At 46.6% G+C, this 18892-nt stretch overlaps 1 protein-coding gene across 3 annotated transcripts in view; it reads right to left on the reverse strand.

The window, feature by feature from the left end:
- tnrc18 (trinucleotide repeat containing 18) overlaps positions 1–18892 on the reverse strand; it is a 52737-nt gene that overhangs the window by 17835 nt on the left and 16010 nt on the right. For all 3 annotated transcript variants that reach the window (XM_042391854.1, XM_042391856.1, XM_042391855.1), the window contains 15 exons: positions 17877–18017; positions 14853–14957; positions 12579–14492; positions 9939–10026; positions 9548–9777; positions 8451–8597; positions 7692–7876; positions 6154–6568; positions 4926–5915; positions 4637–4782; positions 4403–4536; positions 4158–4271; positions 3864–4047; positions 3456–3771; positions 2045–2257 (listed from right to left, as the gene is read on the reverse strand). In XM_042391854.1, the coding sequence (XP_042247788.1) occupies positions 2045–2257; positions 3456–3771; positions 3864–4047; positions 4158–4271; positions 4403–4536; positions 4637–4782; positions 4926–5915; positions 6154–6568; positions 7692–7876; positions 8451–8597; positions 9548–9777; positions 9939–10026; positions 12579–14492; positions 14853–14957; positions 17877–18017 (5322 nt within the window). The remainder of the gene's footprint in view (positions 1–2044; positions 2258–3455; positions 3772–3863; positions 4048–4157; positions 4272–4402; positions 4537–4636; positions 4783–4925; positions 5916–6153; positions 6569–7691; positions 7877–8450; positions 8598–9547; positions 9778–9938; positions 10027–12578; positions 14493–14852; positions 14958–17876; positions 18018–18892) is intronic.

The raw sequence follows: 18892 nt of genomic DNA on the forward strand, positions 1-18892 counted from the left end.
TTTCTTCAACCACTAAGCACCACAGATGACACACTTTATTCATTTTTTAGTTTTACAAACATTAAAGCGTTAAATATCAGCCATAAAATTAGTTACAGTGTGTGATTATGAAGATTTTTATTGAAGAGTAACTCAACACCAGGCTGATGTTGTTGTTGTGTTTTACTGCCCTCTCTGGTTGAAGGGTTCAAGTCTGTGGTGTGGTCAGAAGTGCGCTTAGTTGCACCTGTAACCACACCCATCAGTGATGTCACGGTGTACTGGAGTACACCGCCACATCACTGGAGATTTTCAGATTATGCTAAATTGCTCTTTAACCAAAACAAGAACTCTTTTGATTTACGTGGCTTATTTGACTTAACAACAGTAGAAAGAGAATCCAATTAAACAACTGATTCTCCAAGTGCAGGAGAATATTTTAATAGAATAAACATTTAAAAATTTGATTAAATTTGTTAGGAACAGTTATTTTAGGAGCCAGATCTGGTGCATATGTGATACTGTGAATCCACTATGTGTTAACAGCAGCAAGCAGACGATACAACAGGCAGGCACTGAGAGGACAGCCCTGTGAGGCCCCTTGGTATAATGTTCATATGAAGTTTGAGTAACCATGGTTACATCCTCTGTCCCAGCCGAGCACCAAAAGTCTTCCTTTAAGGAGACATTACGCAGGTTAAGCGGGGGTAACCATGGCTCTCTTTAAAAAGCTTTAATTTGTGAGTGAAAAAATACGAAAACTAAAAAACAAAAAAAAAATTTACACTAAAAGTTAATGTTCTGTGTATGAAGTTCAATTTCAGCATAGTCCATGTTAGCGGTCAATAAAAAAAAAAAATAGAGGGGCACTTCCTACTTACAGAGCAGGTGACAGGGGTGTGGCCTCAGGCAGGGCGGGGCAGCGCGGCGGCGAGAGCGCAGCCTGGCCTTAGCACAGTCTAGCTTAAGCAATGCTTTAGCCACAGCGTAGACTAGCCGTAGCGAGGTAGCGTAGGCTCAAGGCTGCGCTAGTCCTTGCCAAGCTTCTGTAATGTCGCAGCAGCAGCGGCACAAGCACATGGAACAGGCTGAGAGACACTCAAAGCATCATGGGTAGGACGGAAGGGAGGGGAAGGGGGGGGTTCAAAGGTGAGGAGGGAAAGGTGAGAGGACAGAGCAAGGTGTCTGAGAGAGCAACGTAAAAGGGAAAAGGGTTATTTGAAGGTTTAGTAGACAAACAGGAGGAGCTCTATTGTCCAAATATCCCCAACGTCTAATTCAATCACTCTCGGTGCCATTAAGAAGTTTAGAATGAGTAGTAACACAACATCAACCACCACATCATCAATACACATTTAGTTTGATGCAAATGTAACTAACCATCTCAAAAAAAATTTGAAAATGAGCCAACTATCATTATACTTCTTTGTTATGACCATTTAAACTGACCAGGAAGTAAACTTCTTCTTATCTGTCCAATCAGATTCAGCTCTGTGTGCTCTCAACTAATCTTCTACATATAATGTTTCCGTTTCTCAAATGTAAGCCTGAAGCTGAACAGTCTTTTCCAACTGAAGGGATATTTGAGGAACAGAGCACTCTAAATGATGTGTGAGGTGCAGTGGCAGCTGGACAGACTGACAGAGACGGACAGACAGATGAAGCAGACACAAGGACCACAGCGCTTCGCTTTCTGTACCAATCAAATCAACACCTTTAATAAAGCTTATAGGTACCAAACGGCAATACAACTTTATGAAAAAATCTCACAATTCACACAATTTTCAATGTACAAATGCTACAAAAACGGTTTGCAATCCAGGCAATAAAAAAACACCATAGAAATAGGTCAACTCTTTTTTTTTTTTTTTTTTTTTTTTAAAAAAAAAAAAGGCAACTTTTGCAGAGAAGCCAGCAGCAAGAGAGGTAGGGATCGTCAAGCTAAAGCACATTCTGAAAATAGCTGCCTTAGCGAAAAGCAAACAAAGACACAAGCTGTGTGACGAGGCTCAAAGACAGTATTGTCTGACTCGACAGCGAGGGGCTGTAAGATTTGGTCAGTAACCTTGGTCGAATGAGTCGTCAGAGGAGCTGAGGCCCGCTTCCTCCAGCAGAAGGGATAAGTGCTTGTGTTTCTTCTTCTGAGACTTCTGACTGGATAGCAGGGATGTTGGCGATGATGCGGACCGCCTCTTCCTGGCCAGGTTGCCGTGGGAACGCGTCCCTGAGAGAGGGGGCCAGCCCCCTCGAGCAGAATTGTGCTCCTCTGAATCGGAGTCTGGTGCAGAGAGAGTGTGGTTAATGATTCATGAAAGAAAGAGTCAGACATCAAGAAGATTCCTGTTTGACCTCAACATCACAACCTGGGAGGAATCTGCAAAGATTCTGCAAACTAAAAGTGAATTAACATGATACTTTAAACATAACTGGATGACATGATGGGTTTGAGGCTGTTAAACAATGAGCCAATGATTAAGTGTTCAACCAACAGCCTGCAGTAGTTCAACTTCATCCAATATGCAGATCTCAAGAGGATAGGGCGCATGCAAGGTTCGATTTAAAGAAACATACCAGTGTTTTAGTCTAAGACTCATCCTGAGGTTATATATGAAGAAAGATCCTCAAAAAATGAAATAAAAGTATTCAATGTGAGATAGACTACCTTTATTATTGAGCTAATCTGTTTTTAAAGGATAAGGCTGGTGTTAGTCTGTGTATATTTTCTCATAGACTGAAACCAACAATGTGTTAGTCTGTTTTCCTGTTATAAAATCTTATGCAAATATATAGGTAGGGGTAATGTAACATCTGGGCACTGTAGCTTTAGCAAACGCTACTCAAACACGAGTAAAATGTGCATTTGTTGGGAACTATTTTCAGCGGTGGATAAATTTAGTGAGTGTTTATGTCAGCAGGATGATGTGTATGTGGGATTGAGTCACAATGAGATAAACAACAGTGCCCATGTTCATGTCCGTGTCACACAGTGCAACGCTGTGGCTCATTGGTGTTTTTAATCGTTTTTGGACAACAATGGAGCTCGACGGTGCAGAGGAATAAGATAATATCAGGCTTTGGCTGCGCAGACAATCAGTTCATTGTTGGTTTGAGTCTTTCCATGGGATTGGCTGACAATAAGAAAAATAGAGTTTGACAAAATAATCTTAGCTCAAGGTCCATTTAGTCAAACAAATATATTATCCAAGGTCTAAAATAAACTTACCTGCTTAAGAGAAATAAAGAATATTCTCAGCCCTATCCTTTAACATTTTTAACAGGAAAGGTATCTGCATGGACGTAGATGGGCCCAACTCACTCTGAATGTAAATGGTATGCATCACTTGCAACAGTAATTCATATAAAACTCAAGACAGTGTTTTGATGTCTGAAAACGTTACTTGGACTCTATCAGTTCTGATCTGACCACATCAGAGACTAAACCAGTTGTGTCAGATGTTTTGTCTCCAGGTACTCACTGTTGGAGCAGCTGCTGAGCTCTGATCTCATGGGAGAGAACAAAGCAGTCTTCTTCTGACCTTTCACCTTCCGGACGGTCTCTGAAGCGGAAGCCTTGGCAGCCATCTTGTGTTTCCCACCTTTGGCGGACGAGTGGACGCCTCGCTCCTTCATCCGACTCTCCACGGACTTGCCCTTCGGCCGGTCTACCTTTGAGTTGGAGGCGAGTTTGCGAGACGCGCTGAGCGAGCCGAGCTGCGAGAGCGAAAGCGCTCTGTCGAGGTCCGACGCCAGCTGCTCCTGCTCGCACATATGGCCGCGCTTCGTCTTCAACACCTGAGGACGCCGCAGAAAACACTTCATTAAATCAGTCGCAAACAGTGACATAACGCTGCTGGCGAAATCAAAACGACTTTCAAGTGGCTTACCTCCAGAGCGTGACTGGTGGATGGCTCCTGGTCATTCCAGCTCTTCTTCTTCTTTTTCTTCTTTTTCATCTTCACTCCTCCACTTCCTGCTTCTGTCTCCTCTTCTTCTCTGGACACCCGAAACCTCTTCCTCTGCCCTTCGCCGGCTTCAGAATCCTCAGAGTATTGCACCGTCCTACCCACCCTGAGACGTGGGAATATTTGCACTTTATAAACTAAAAACTGAAGATGCATCTAGAAAAACCTACAAAATTGAAGAAAAACTGGCTGAACTGAGCTGCGGGTAACACTCACTTTCCAGGCCTGCTGTCCAGTTTGGGAGGTGTAGCCAAGTGTTTCCTCTTCCTGGGTCGTCCTCTACCCCGTCGGGTCAGACTCCGCCTCTCGTCCTCCTGCTGCTGCCGCTCACTGACATAAGCATAAAGGAGTTATAGGTTTGTGTGTGTATGTCTGGGGATTCATCTTGTATGTGGTTCTTACAGTGAGCGTGTGCGCCTGCGTTCATGCCGACGGCGTGAGTTGTGCGGAATAACACTCACCGCTTGTCTCTGCGTCTCTGCAGCTTGCTCATCTCTCTCTGCTTCTCCTTATATGTCTTCTGCAGCTCAGCCAGGCGAACACGGTATTCCACTTCCACTGCGTCCAACACATCCATAGACATTTTACTGTACAGCTGCAGGGAAGAGAGACGGTTGTGAGAACTCTGTCACAATGTTTAACAAACTGACGCGTTTTCATTTGTTGATGACCTGGATGTTTTTCTTCCATCTTACCGGTTCCTCCTTCCTCTGCCTCCAGCTGTACTTCTTGTTGGGGTCCAGCGTTCTGGGCAGATCAATGTGGGACTGTTTCTCTATGGCCTCTAACAGAATTTGTCTGCTTGCTTCAAGGAGACAATCCAGACCCTCTAATGCCAAATCTGGACAGGATACAGAGAATTTTAAAACATTAGAGGAACCTAAACTAAAAAGTAAAATGTAAAAGAAAAAGATTTAAAAAAAAAACAAAACAATTCTTTCTTTTCACACTTTTCACCCCTCACTTTCTCACATCCCGTCTCACCTTGCTCCAGGCTGATGCTCTCTATCTCTCGCTGGGCCATTTGGCTGAGCAGGGCCATCCCCTCCAGCGCCACCATCTCCAAAGGACCAGCGCTGCAGCAGTCTGCGCCCACAGGAGGTTCTTCGGTTTGCAGTATGAGTGTTGGGGCAGGTGGGGTGCGGGGGCTGGCCTGAGCCATTTCACTGGCTGTCAGTAGGGCAAGCATCCCTGCCATGGGATCCTCAGGACCAATGAGCAGTGGGAGCGGAGAGTTGGAGGCGGGAGGATAGACGGGAGTTTCAGTGACAGTTTCTTTCTGATTGGGAGTGTGTGAGCTTATTGGAGTGTCTGGCTGTTGTGGTTCGCACACGGCGCTGGTGGTTTGCTCGAGTGACCCACACATCTGTGCTGATTCCTGGTTGTCTGAATCTATAGCGATGGATGATGGATAGCGTGTTCGGTCTGGTTCCTTGATGACCTCTGCTTTAGGCTCGGCTCCTGCGAGTGGAGGAGGCAGAGGATATGCTGCCTGACATGAGTAAGATGACACTTCCACTTTGATTTGCCCTCCTTCCTTCTCTTCCTCTCTGACTTCTTCCAGTCTCTTGCTTTGTTGCGGTGGAGGACTGGGGACGAGCAGAGGTAGTGGCTGAGGTTTCAGGACTTCCCCGTCTCCTTCTCTGTCCTGGCTGGCTCGGACGGGGCTGCGGCTCCGACGAAGAGGACCCAAAGGTTCTGGCGTCATGTCTAGCTGATGCTGTTCCACGCCTGGTTCCTGTTTGAGGAAAGGCCCCGCCTTTGACGGCTCTAGTTTCTGTGGCTTGATGTCCGCGTCCAACAGCCTTATATGGTGGTGGGCTGAGGGTAAAGGGGCGGCTGAGGCCGGAGAGCGGGACCGATGGGGTGGGACAACTTCAGTGTTTGCTGCTGTGGGCGTTGGGATGTGATATGGGGGGAAAGGTGAGCCGAATGGGGCAGTGATGGACTGGTAAGGGTAACCTGGAGGGAGATCTGTCATGAACGTAAAGCAAAGGTTAGAGTCACTAACAGATTCATACAATATCAAACATTCCTCCATAGTTCACACTGCTGAAAACTTATCAACCCACCCTGACGTTAGTGAAGCTAATTAAAGTAACACACAGCAGATGAGCCCCGACATGTCAAACATTCTACATAATACAGGTGTTCAGAATAATAAACAGAAACATAGAGACTTTTTAATGCATCATAGATCTTCTAGACTCACCAGAGTAGAGGCCTTGAAAAGGTGCAGAGGCCGGCTTCTGTCCCTCTCTCTGCTCCCTCCTCCCCACCTCCCCCTCCTCGGCCGCCTCCTGTTTAGGCCGCCGTGGCGAGGACGGGGGCGGCGAGGCTGAGCGGGGTGAAGGCGGGTGAGGCAGGGGTGTCGGCGGGTGAGACAACACTCTCTGCGCCCCTTCCTCTGACTTGAGGGTAGTCACAGGCGAGGGGAGCGGAGGCAGCGGGGTCAGGGAAGACGTAGAGGGGGTCGGCGAGCGAGAGGGAGGGGGAGGCTTGCGGGGATGTAGGACGGGCGAGGGAGACGGGGAAGATATGGAGGAGGGGCGGGGTTTGGGGTCGGCGTTCCGCTTGTCTGCTTTGTCTTCTATCTCCGGCCGGTGCTCGCTGGCCTTTAAACGCTCCTGAAACACAGGAGAGGAGAGGGCATGTATGTGCTGTGTACTATGTGACAGACTGAGCCTCTGGGTGTTAAATATTAGTGTGTGTCTGCATGGTTCACATTTTCATGACTGTACTCTCCTGTTGCTGCAGGATAATACAAGTTGCCGTGTTTTGAATGTGTTTTTCAACTTTATGTGTGCAGGGTGTTAATCATCTTATATAACTGTCTCTTACTTGTATGTACTGTTTAAAACTGGTGACATTGGATATTTTTCTTATTATCAACAAATCCCATAAAAAGACAAAAACAAGTAATGAACTGTGTAGCCAAAGCCTGACATATTTCATTCCTTTCAGCAATAGAGCTCCATTGTTGTCCAAAAACGATTAAAAACACATCAGTGAGCCACATTGTTGCACTAGCTGACAGGTTCCTTCATTACCATGAAGACAGGAACTTCAGTTTATTGTGACTCAATCCCACAAACACTGTCCTTCTGCTGGAAATACTCACTAGCAAAAACCAAATGTGTATTAATCCACGGCTGAAAATAGTCCAACAAATGCACCATTTACTCCTTTTTAAGCCATGTTTGCTAAAAGCTACAGTGGCCAGCTAATTTGGGAAATTACAGAGCATTCTTTTCTTTAAAAAAAAAAAAAAGAATTATATATTTGTGATATGTTTTGAAAGAATTACGTCTTTGGTAGGAAAATGGTTTTGGGGCTGAGAGCCACAGACAGTAGGGAAGCCAGAAACTGTTGCAATATGGACACATTGTTTTGTTTTTTTCCCATTGGATTTATTGACAATAAAAAATACAGAATATCAGCTGTATCCTTTAACTGTAACTCATCGCCCTGTCTTAGAGATTATGTGTGTATGTCATATTACAGTATTTGTCTCAACACTGTCTACAGAGTGCTGATGTGATGTGACACTAATATCATGCACAGAAAAGCCTCATACTGCTCACCACATGTTGCTCTGCAGCTTCTGGACCGCTGTGTTTTATATTTGTATGTGGATATGCAGGCATATATATACACACACACACTCAATATATGCCATGTATATGTATGTAAATGTCTTTGAATATGAGTTTTGTTACTAATGCGTGTAATGACACGAATGCCACTTACTACTAGCTGTGCGTTCCTCTGCAGCTCCAGGACCTGCGCTGTGTGCTGCTGGATCATGAGCAGCTCCTGTTGCCGGAGCATCTGTTGCTGTGAGAGGAGCTGGAGCTGGGCTGCGTGCTGTAGCGGGCTGCCTGTACCGTACACCCCCGACCACACCGGGGCTCCGCGCTCCAGCACGTCGCCTCCTGCAGAGCGACGGGAGGAGGGCGTGAGGAAGACGGTAAACTTTAAAATCCATCCATCACGTTCGTTATATTAAAAGATAAAGAAATCAACCCATGTTGACGGTAGAGTTAGTGCTCCATTCCTCAAAATGAAGACTTGATTTCCCATGAGCCACTAGGGTTTCCTGTCAGGACATTTCTACTTTTATTACTACCCACCCCTCCACTGGAATGCTTTATATTATTTTGTTTACTCTTTAAAGAAGAGGATAATCAGGATGAGCATATCACAGCGCCCTCTTCATGTTTGTATAGTAAAGCAAAAAACCACTGGCACACACTTCACTGCACCATATGGCAGCTGACAATATTGTTGGCAGTGGTCTTATTTATTTACAGTAATTACTAATACTAACATCTGTCTCTAAATGAACACGGTAATGATTTATTTTTGTTCTAACACAACAGAAAGTACTTTTATAAGTAATAAAATCAACATGGTGACAATAAACCAACAACCTGCACACATACTTCAGATTCCATATGAACGCGCACACACACACACACACATATATAGTGAGAGAGGCTGTCGTACCGTAGTGAGGCAGGTGTTCAGTAGGGATGACTATTAGCTGTCCAGACTGTGGGTCCCTGGCAAACTGGTAGGGAGGGGGTATGGAACCTGGCAGAGAGGGTGGGTAGCCTGGGGGGAGGGTCTGGTGCATTGAGGATGGACCCAGGCCTGAATGGGAGTGGAAGTAGGAATACAAAGAGGGGGGAGGGGGGCAGGAAGAAATGGGTGAAAATGTAAAGAAAAAGTGTGAGAAGTGTGAAAACATTTTCTCAGTAAAGCTAAAACTAACATTTACTCAGCATCATCCTTCATCCAGTATTTATACCCACATTGGAGAAATAATGTTAAAAAAAAAAAAAGTTACATAAGGGAGCACAAACTGAATTCAGCTGTTTTTGAGAGGATTTTGTTTTCTTTGCCCTCAGTGTCTAGACAGAGCTGGCCCTTGAGGAGCTCTCTGTGTGTGTGTGTCTGTGTGAGTCTCTCCATGTTTTCAGATGGTATGTGTAAACTCTCAGAAGTATGTGAGTATGTGTGTGTTGATGCTGTTATTTCTGGACAGCGAGCGCAGGAGGAGCAGGTCTGGAATGTCCTGCAAAGTTCAGGAATGTCTGTGGTACTCGACCCCTGGAGGCTGGACGAACCGCTCCACAGACAGGGAACACCTCCCTTTTTCTGCTGCACCAATCAGACGAAGCTGCACAGGCGCATGTAGAATTTTGCAAGCGTGCCATGTGCTAGTGTTGAACTGATTTAGACTCTGTCTTTAGCGGGCACTGGTCCATAAAAGACATTGAAATCTACTGTACTACAAATGCTGCACCTGTACACATCTGGTACGTATGAAACAGCGGCTCGCATGAAGACATGGTAGGTCATTCATCTCCGACGACAGAATCACGCATGTGGAAACTACACATGATGTTTTATCCAGCTTGATGCTACAATGCTGTGATGAAAATAGTGTGCCAATAAATTTAAGTTGCAACAACCATCACTAAATGACTTTAGCCATGATAAAAAGGTATCACAAGAAATGCAAGAGCAGTTTTGAGAACATCTAAACTTGTGCTTGTGACAGTTAGCAAGTGTCATCAGTCATGTGTGTGTCCACGTACTGTATGGTGAGCTGGAGAGCCAGACTGGGGGGGCTCCAGGCCGGGGCATCCAGGGGTGAGAGGTCAGAGTTGAGGGGTCAGGAGGCCAGCGACCCGCCCCTGCCAGGGCAGCCCCTCCTGTCACCATAAGGTTGGGGGTCATGAGGCTGGGTGTCATCATACTGGGTGTCAGGCCACTAGAGAGCGGGGCAGGGTGCATCTGGGTAAACTCTGCCAGCTCCTTGGACTCTCTGGAAGAAAAGATGGATTTTGAACACAGTTGGCACAGGCTAATAGGCAAAAGATGCACCCAAAAAGTACTGGTATTAAAAAAAAAAAAAAGATTTAAAACACCAAATTCAGAGGAATCATGGTGCGTCATCCTGTTCAGGTGTCAGCCACACACCCTCACCTGAGCACTTTCTCTTGCTCACGTTCGAGCCGGCCGGCCAGCAGTCTGTCTTCATGATGGCGAGCACGATCCTCCCCTCGCTCCTCATCTACAAGGGGGACAGAGGAGGAGCGGGCGAGACAGGGTCAGGGATAAAGGGAAGAGAAAAAAAAAAGAGTAACAAATAAATTTGTTTATTAGCTGCATCACTGAAGTTCCTGTGACATTTAAACCCTGATCCCACATGTTAATACACTTTAAAGAAATGAATATGAGCTATGAAAGACGATAAACTAAATGGTAGAGAGGTAAGAGGAAGCTGGAAGATAGGTTGGAGAAAGAGAAACCGAAAAATGGATGACAGTAGAGGAGAGAGGGGGAGGCAACAAGGTGACACTGGCTATATAATGGTGACACAACAGAGGGTGTCAAAATGAGAAGGAGAAGCTAAAAATATGATGTTGGGCCACAGCCTGAACACAATGAGTGTGTGTGCACACACACACTGTACAAATACACACACACACACACACAAATAGAGTGACAGCTCTCACTCTGAGTGTCAGCTCTTATCAGTTATTAGTCTAGTGCCACAGGAGATGTGTGAACATACCACTACTGCCTTACCACACACACACACACACACACACACACATACACATACACATACACATACACATACACATACACATACACATACACACACACACACACACACAAACACACACACACAGAGCCTTAAACCCATCCTGCTTACTATGACGGCCAATGGCAAAAGACAGATTTAGAGCGAAAAAAAAAAGGCAGAGGAAAGCAGCAGCACTCAACCAGACAATGCCCCTCACTCCGTGAAGCAATCCAGAATAAACATGAGGATCTCCTCCTCGCGCTCTCTCCTGTTAACCTTCTTCCATCTCATCAACACTGACTGAAGGTCCCCAAGCAGCAGAGATGGAGAGAAAGGTTTTATACAAGTGTGCTGAACCCTTCAGTTTTGCACTAGAAGCGTGTGTGCGTGTGTGTGTGTGTAGCCTGTAAAGGGACGAGAGACTTTAACAATCCCTGACATGCTCCGCAGGAGAGGTTTCAAGACTGTTACCAAGGTTACAAGGAGCCTGTCCCACATGCTATCCTCTATGCATCAGAAAGCCAGTGATTAGCGTTGCACGCCCCCTCTTTCTCCTTGTCGTTCCACTCCTCCGTCACCAATCTTCCCTCCATCTCACACTTTTCACTTCTTTACTTCCTGCCATACGTCTCTCTTCCCGTCTATCAACCTATCGATCTATGTCCGTGTTTCTTATCGTCAGCCCATTCCTCCCAAACTCTTCCTGCTTCTCTCCATCTATTTGTGTTTTCTGTGTAAACCCTCTGCTGTTTATTTAGAGCTCCTAGAGCGAGGGACTGTTAGACTATTAGACCAATCACTCTACTCAAGCAAGGAAATGAATAAACACCCCCGACAGGGGCGCATGTGCATGCACACTCAAACATCTACTGTACCCACAAAACACACACAATCCCTCATATTCCTCTTTCTCACACACGCACGCACACACACATTAACACAGTCCGTCACTCTCAAGACTGATCATTGCTTAGCAACGCACCCATGGTCTTATTGTAATTCAAGGCTTGTTTGTAGCTTTTAGCTGCACTCTGTAATGACATGTTCAATGCAGAGAGGGTGGAGGTGGAGGTGGGGAGGTGGAGGGAGCCCGCAGGCTGAAGAAAAGAGTGGAGAAAGAGCAGGGGGCCTGAGGTGAGACAAGGAGGGAGGTGCCTCTACAAAGACCTTCTCAGAGAGGAAAGGAAGGGTGGGGAAGGAGAGAGACATTCAGCGAAATGAAAAGAGCAAGAGACCGAGAGAGGGGGCTGAACTGTGGGAGGACAGAGAAAAGGCTCGGAGCGGAGAGAGAAAGAGGAGAGACAGTGAGAGAGAGACAGAAACAAGGAGAAAGACAGAGGGATGGAGAGGGAGCACTGTAGCTGAATGACCTTGATGTGCATGAATAGAGCGCACTATGGCAGGAATTGCTATGCAGCGCAGAGAGCCGACGGACTCGCCAAAAGGAGGCTTTCAACAAAATACATCCCGTGACATAATTAGCGATTTGAGGGGGTGTGGAGGGGGGGGGGGGGGGGGGGTGAGAAGTTGTTTTTACCATTCCAATCACATTACATGCATGAGCACCTCAAAGTCAAAAAGGGCTGAGGAAATATGACTCTGATCTGAAAGAAATGAATCGTCCATTATTCATGGAAACCCAAATGAGGAATCATTTGCTCTTGGTTCGTTTAACTGAGGGGATCTGCAGTACGATCGAGAGGGGAGGGAAGCCACAGCGGAGCGCCAGAGTTGGAAGCAGCAGAAGCAGAAGAAAACACATTGGAAAAATATTTCAAATACACTAAGTAAACTTGAGTTAACTTGCCAGAATCTATAAAATATGAAATGACTTGTATGATCAGCTGTGAACTCCTGCAATTATATCAAACCTATAGCCAATGAAAATCCGTTGTAACTGTCACAGACAAAGTTGTTTTCATACATGATCACAGCAGAGCCTATTGACAGAAAACAAGATTGTACTAGAGAGGCTGCAGCATGTGCAACAGGACTTAACTGTTGGTCTAAAGTGACATAGAAGACATAATTACCTTTAATAGCAGTTTGCAGCAGGGGTCTCTGTGTGTCTGAGGGTCCACTGCTCTGTTTACTGGTGCTGCTGCTGTCTCTCTGTCTGGCCACAGCTACAGCGATGCCAACCGGAGGGTGGCGCACCTCGCCCTCCCCCTCCCGACCAAACGAGCGGGCGCTGTCCGGCCGCTCCTGTTCTCTCTTGAGCTGGGGGGGCACCCTCAACGCCCCGGAGCCACCTGACCCAACCGCTACCCTTTCCCTGTCTCTCTCCCTCTCTCTTTCTCTCTCCCGCTCTCTTTCCTTTTCTCTCTCCCTCTCCGCTTCAGCATCCATTCTGATGCTACCCAGACCCCCGAAGGGCCCTCGGGTGTCTGCGGCGTGCCTGGAGGACCCAGGACCTTCAGCGGCAAAGTTTCCGCTGTATTTGATCAGACTCTGCATGGCTGAAACCTCTGTGGGATCCGAGCTGGACCCCCCGCCTCGCTCCCCGCCACTGGACCCTCCAACCAGTGACCCCCCAGGTCGGTAAAGCGCCGATGGGTCCAGATAGCGTCTCTGACTCCCCTCCTCACCTGCACGCCCGTGTCCGTGTTGGGAGGGGTGTGTTTGGGGGGAATGGCTGTGGGAGTGAGGGTTGTTGTTGGGCCGGTGGGCTGTGTGAGGGGAGTGGGACATTTGTGCGTGTGTCGGCTGGCTGTGGGGGGAGGAAAGTGTGTGTCCGTGTTGTGCTGCGAGGGCAGCCATGTGACTTGTGGCATAGTTGGCCAACGGGCTGATGGTGCTCCACTTAGGTTCCGCCCCAGGCCGCTCTACGCCCAATCGGATTGAGTGTTTAGACATGTCCCTGGCGTCTGGACTGAACCGTGATTGACTGGATGAGTAAGATGTATCCTGACCTCGTTTACCAATGGAACCATTGGAACAAATTACAGAACCTTCCTCTCTTTGATTGCTTGAATCGCCAGACTGGGAGAGCCGAGGATGTTCCATCAGGCTCCTGTAGCTCTCCCTCTCCCTGTCTCTCTCCCGTTCCCTGTCTCTGTCGCGCTCCCGTTCGCGCTCTCTGTCTCGTTCGCGCTCTCTGTCTCGTTCACGCTCTCTGTCCCGTTCACGCTCTCTGTCCCGTTCACGCTCTCTGTCTCTGTGTTTGTTGTCGCGGGCCTGCGAGGCGATCTGTATGGGCCCGGCCCGCTCGTCGTAAACCTCTACAGAAGGCACATATGTAGGTGCGCTGACTCGCTGCTCTCTGATAGACTCTCTGAGTGTGGGGGGTTGGGGCGGAGCAGCGCTGGAGGGCTGAAGCGCAGGAGGAAGGACATAGGAGACGTGGAGCGTCCCAGCTGACGTGGCCACAGAGTCATTCCTCCTTTGTCTGTCTGAGTGAGAGTTTGAGTTGTTTGAGTTAGCGTTAGAGTTATGGTGGGGTCGAGAGCCGCCCTCTTCCTCCCGACCCCCTCTGTCTGTTTCTGGTCCGAGGAACCTGCCCACACCTCCGCCCCCACCTGGAGGGAGGAAGGACTGTGTAGGTGACGGCCTGGACCTGGGCTCCACTGTGGAGGAGTGGGAGTGTGACTTCTGCTGCTGGTGGTGGTGGTGGTGATGGTGATGATGATGGAAGGACCAGCTTTCTCTTTCCGTGTCCCGCTCCCTCTCTTTCTCTCGTTCCCGGTCACCACTCCTCGCCCTCCGGTCCTCCTCGCCCCTCCCGTCCTGCGTCAGGTCCACCACGCTGTGCGGCCGCTGCTCCTCTCTCAACCGCTCCCGCTCTCTGTCCCGCTCTCTCTCCCTCTCCCTCTCCCCCCGGTAAGGCCTGTCCCTGCCCCCGTCCCGGGACGTCCTCTGGGGGGGCGTGGAGCTGGACGGGGCGGTCGGGGGAGCGGATGGGGGGTGGAGAGGTGACTGGCTCATAGAGGCCGGCAGGTAAAAACTGTCTAAAAACACACAAAACATAACACATGACTTTAAAAACACAAACACACTCCATGAGCACGACACAAAGTGAACACAGAGCAACAGTAGATCTGTAACAGCTATATCCAGGAAGGAGAAAAACTACTATATGTTATATCTTGGAAATAAAGTAAGAATCAAGGCCATAATTGGTCTGCCGTCAGCTGAATGTCGCCCATTTCTGCCTGGAGAGTTGGCCCAGTTCCACAACTACCTGCATGTCTTGTCACTAAAATTAAAACAAAACCTACTCCCACTGATGTATCGCAGGATATGAGAGAGTATGCGCTCTAAATTTAGCCCACCTGTGTCTCTGAATGTTGTCAGTGACAGAGACTGACCTTTATGAGAGTCGTAGAGAGGATGCTGGGAGAGCGAGGGAGGGTCCAGGTGCCCCAGGGACAGGTAGGGGCTGGAGTACAGGCTGCTTGGTAGAGGAGGGTAGCCTGAAGACACGGAAACACACAACATGTCATACAATACAGTTTACACAAATCATAAAACTGTGAGGATATAATAACTCCTCCCGCTCAGTCATGTAAACATTGTGGCTTCTTTGGAGAACTTAGATGTCTGGAGAGGTAAAAGCACCAACGGAACATTACTACTTATATTTAGAGCTGCAACTGTTAGTTTGATCAGCGGAAAAAAAAATCTGCAACTATTTTGATGAATTTATCAAGCATAAATGCTAAACATTGTCTGATTTCAGTTCTCATACGTGACAATTTCCTGCTTTTCTCTGTTTCATTTCACAGTAAACTGAGTATCTTTGGGTTTTGGACTGTTGGTCGAACAAAACACAACATGCAACCTCTGTAAATTCCTTTAAGAAACATCTTAAAGACTTTTAACTTTGCTTTTAAGTAGTCTGTATCTCTTATATGCTTATTGAATCCTATTGAAACTTTACTTACTTCCTATTATAACCTGCTTTACTGTATTTTAACGCTTCATTAGACACATTTTTTAAAATTTCTTACAATTTGATACACTGTATATATGTAAAGTGTTAGACAAAGTTATTCTTATTATAATATTATCTGAAGATGTCACCTTGGATCAGCCTTTTTTCCCCCACTATCTTAACATTTGATAGACCAAACAACTGATGGAGAAAATAGTTGGAAGATTAATCAATAAATAAAAATAACAGTTAATAGCAGCCATACTTAGATCCACCTGAATATATTGATATATACATTCAGTTTATTATGTACACCTCGCTAAAGCTAATCTAATACAGTAAGTACAATAATTTGTTGAAACAGTTTTAGACAGCAGGGTTGATTCAACTTTATAGTCATTCTGAGGCTGCAGTTTGTGGTGCTGTTGAATTATTTTGCGTTATCCTGAAAGGTGTATCTAATATTTAGTCCACCTCCTTTATATCAATGAAGAAAAAGATTTGAGCGTGTGTAAAGCAGTTTTGACCACTTTTTAAACCAAGTCAAACTTTGTACTTTAATCCCATTTTTAAATGAGGTGCTTTTAGTCACCTGTACTGATGTATTTGGTTGGGTAAGAGTCTGCCCGACAGCCAGCTGCTGCTCTCAGCGACCAGATCTTAATATAGACAAAGCTTTGCGCCTGGTGTAATGCTCTGGATTTTTGTGTTAGGAGTGAGCTGCTGCGACTCTGACGCTGGCTGGTGTCACCATGCCACCCAGAGCGGGTGAGACATTCCCCTCTTCCCACACTCCAGCCATTCCAAGAAACATCAAAAAGACGCCGCCGCCATTCCAGCGTGAAGCGCCGGTGGAGTAGAGGCGAAGTATAAATCTGTCTCCTCACCGTTTTGGAGCGGCAGAAATGGAGACGCTGAGGGAGGGTGTCAGCGGTGGGAGAAAGGCATGGGGAGACAGAAATATAAGAGGAGCGATGTGAAGAGAGAGCAAAGGCATGCGGGATGGGTTTCTTGTAAAGCTTCCTTTAACCACAGCAACAGGTAACCTTGATCTTTCACAGCTTTGATACCAGGTTCCTGTGCAGCTACGGTGCATCCCAGACATATCCAAAGTAGGGGTGTGCCATGTCGTAATGTTCACGACGATACTGGTAATCATCTTTAATATTATAAAGAAATTTCATATCCTGATATTATTTTAGGGGCATGTCGTCCACCCCTAATCCAAAGTCTGCCTGGAAACGTCTCCAGCTTTTAGTAACTTTAGCTATATTAAAGCCAGGTATTAAGAATCTCTCTCAGGCCCTGACGGCTTCTATTCATATGAGAGAAAGTCAAGTCTATGGCTTCTTTAGACAGCAGGGGGGGGTTTAGCTTCTTTATCTGCAGATACACCAGCCTCGATTCAGGCTAAACTTTAAGTCAAGCGTCAAAAGTCCAAAGTGTCGCTGCATATAAAGTCAAACGGGGCGTGTCGTGCGTGTAAATGTTTATTTTAGTCTTTTTCATTGAGCTACACATTCCTGATTCATAATGAGAAGTTAATTATCAAACATAATCTTGGGGGCATGTGACCTGTCCTTGAACTAAAGAAAGTAAGCTATAGACAAAAAAAAAAAAAAAGAAAAAAAAAAAGATCTAATCAATCATGATCTGATTTGCTGTGTTTGGAAAGCATTGAACGAGATCTGTGTCACACAGGCGATGCTATCAGCTTTTAAATGAATAAATGGAATCCATTCGTCCTTCTCCCTCTACCTTGCCAAAATTCACGGCAAGGCGCGTTTCTTTCTATCTGACCTTCCTCGTGAGTGAGATTTGATAAGGAGACACACAAAAGGACATGAGGGAATGAGGAGGGAGAGAGATTCAATCACTTACTGAACGGGCCTTGAGAGAGAGAAAGAGAGAAAGAGAGAAAGAGAGAGAGAGAGAGAGGACGGAGAAAGAGAGGATGGAGAGGTCCATGGAGACGGACGAAAACACACTCAGAGACATACGCGTGTGTGTTGATAAGCTAGGTCAGGAGAGAGATGTCGTAGGAAAGTAGGGCAAGAGAGAGAGAGAGAGAGAGAGACAGAGACGGACGGAGACAAAGTGTGTGTTGGACAGGAAGCTCAAAAAAAGAACATGAGAGAGGAAGACAGATTACAGTAAGTCATGACAGCTGAAAGTAAGGGACGAGCTGAGGACAGAGGAAGACAGATGCATTTAGGACAGAGCCAGGTGCACGGCGACTGGCCGAGAGACAGAAATGGAGCAGGATCCCGCTGGTGTAAGCAATGAGGAACAGAAGAGGAACAAGCCTCCCGGGCATTGGACGGCAGGACGGGAGCCGACTGGGAGGAAACTCTTGAAAAAAAAATGATGTCGTTTGTGTCTTATGAATTATAACGTGGCGTGCGTAAGATGTGGAGAGGAAGAGAGTGAGACGGAGAAAGAAATGCAAACAATTTACCTTCATGAGCGTGTGAAGCCCAGAGCTGCGCCATCTGCAGACTGCTGGGATTGCCCGATCTGTACGCAGGGTCAGAGGTCAAGGGGGAGGGGCCTGGATAACCTGACAGGAAGGGAGTGGAGCCTGTCGGGAAGGCATCACCTAGGAGAGAGAACGAAGACTGTCAGCCACCCTGGTAACCACAATACCAAACTAATAAATGACAAAGCCGATCAATATATACCGTACATGCTGCGCAGCCTGAGACTGTGTGTGTGTGTGTGTGTGTGTGTAGCACAATCGATGCGTGCTGATGTTTCTATGCCGGAGCAGTCTGTTGTTATCACATTATTACTGAGCCACCATGCACTCCATTTCAACAAGGCAGACCACAGACAGACTGCACTCAGGGAAAAAAAGGGACAGTTAATGAAACCACCAAGTGAAAACCACAATGGAGGAATCATGTGGTGCAGTCTTGAGGGAAGGTAGAGTTGATCAGACCCGTTTCTGTGGAGCGATTTTAACTTTCGGGAGCTCCCTTTCTAGAATTTGGCTACTTGCTAATCTAACATAAACTTAAAGCTGCTGTACGTACATTTTTTTCTTTTATTTTCTTAGTTGAAATATGTTCTAAAGCATATCTTAATGCTGAGAGCTGGGCGTCTGTGACTCAGACTCAGTGAACAGCCTGGCAGCAGTACAGAGATATTCCCTTCTCGAGTTTTTAAGTCAGCTTCACCCTTCTAACCAATCACAGGAGGCCAAAGTCAGGGGCGGGAGCTGACTATAAATGCTTGTGTTTTATGTTTTTTTTTTTTTTACTGTCGTGTAAAATAAAGTAAAATCAGGATCTGATTTAACTATTGATACTGAACTATGGTGAGAACAGCGACTATGACCTCAGAACTCTGCATGTTACTCCACAGCTTCTTTAACCTGTTACACAGCAGCAAGTTTGATCTTTGGAAAGGTTTGTTAGTGATCCTACAGATCTCTACTAACTGCCTGGAATGATGAAAATATATTTGCCCGGG

The sequence above is a fragment of the Thunnus maccoyii genome, chromosome 18 (genome assembly GCF_910596095.1).
Source record: "Thunnus maccoyii chromosome 18, fThuMac1.1, whole genome shotgun sequence".
In the NCBI taxonomy this organism is placed as follows: Eukaryota; Metazoa; Chordata; class Actinopteri; order Scombriformes; family Scombridae; genus Thunnus; species Thunnus maccoyii.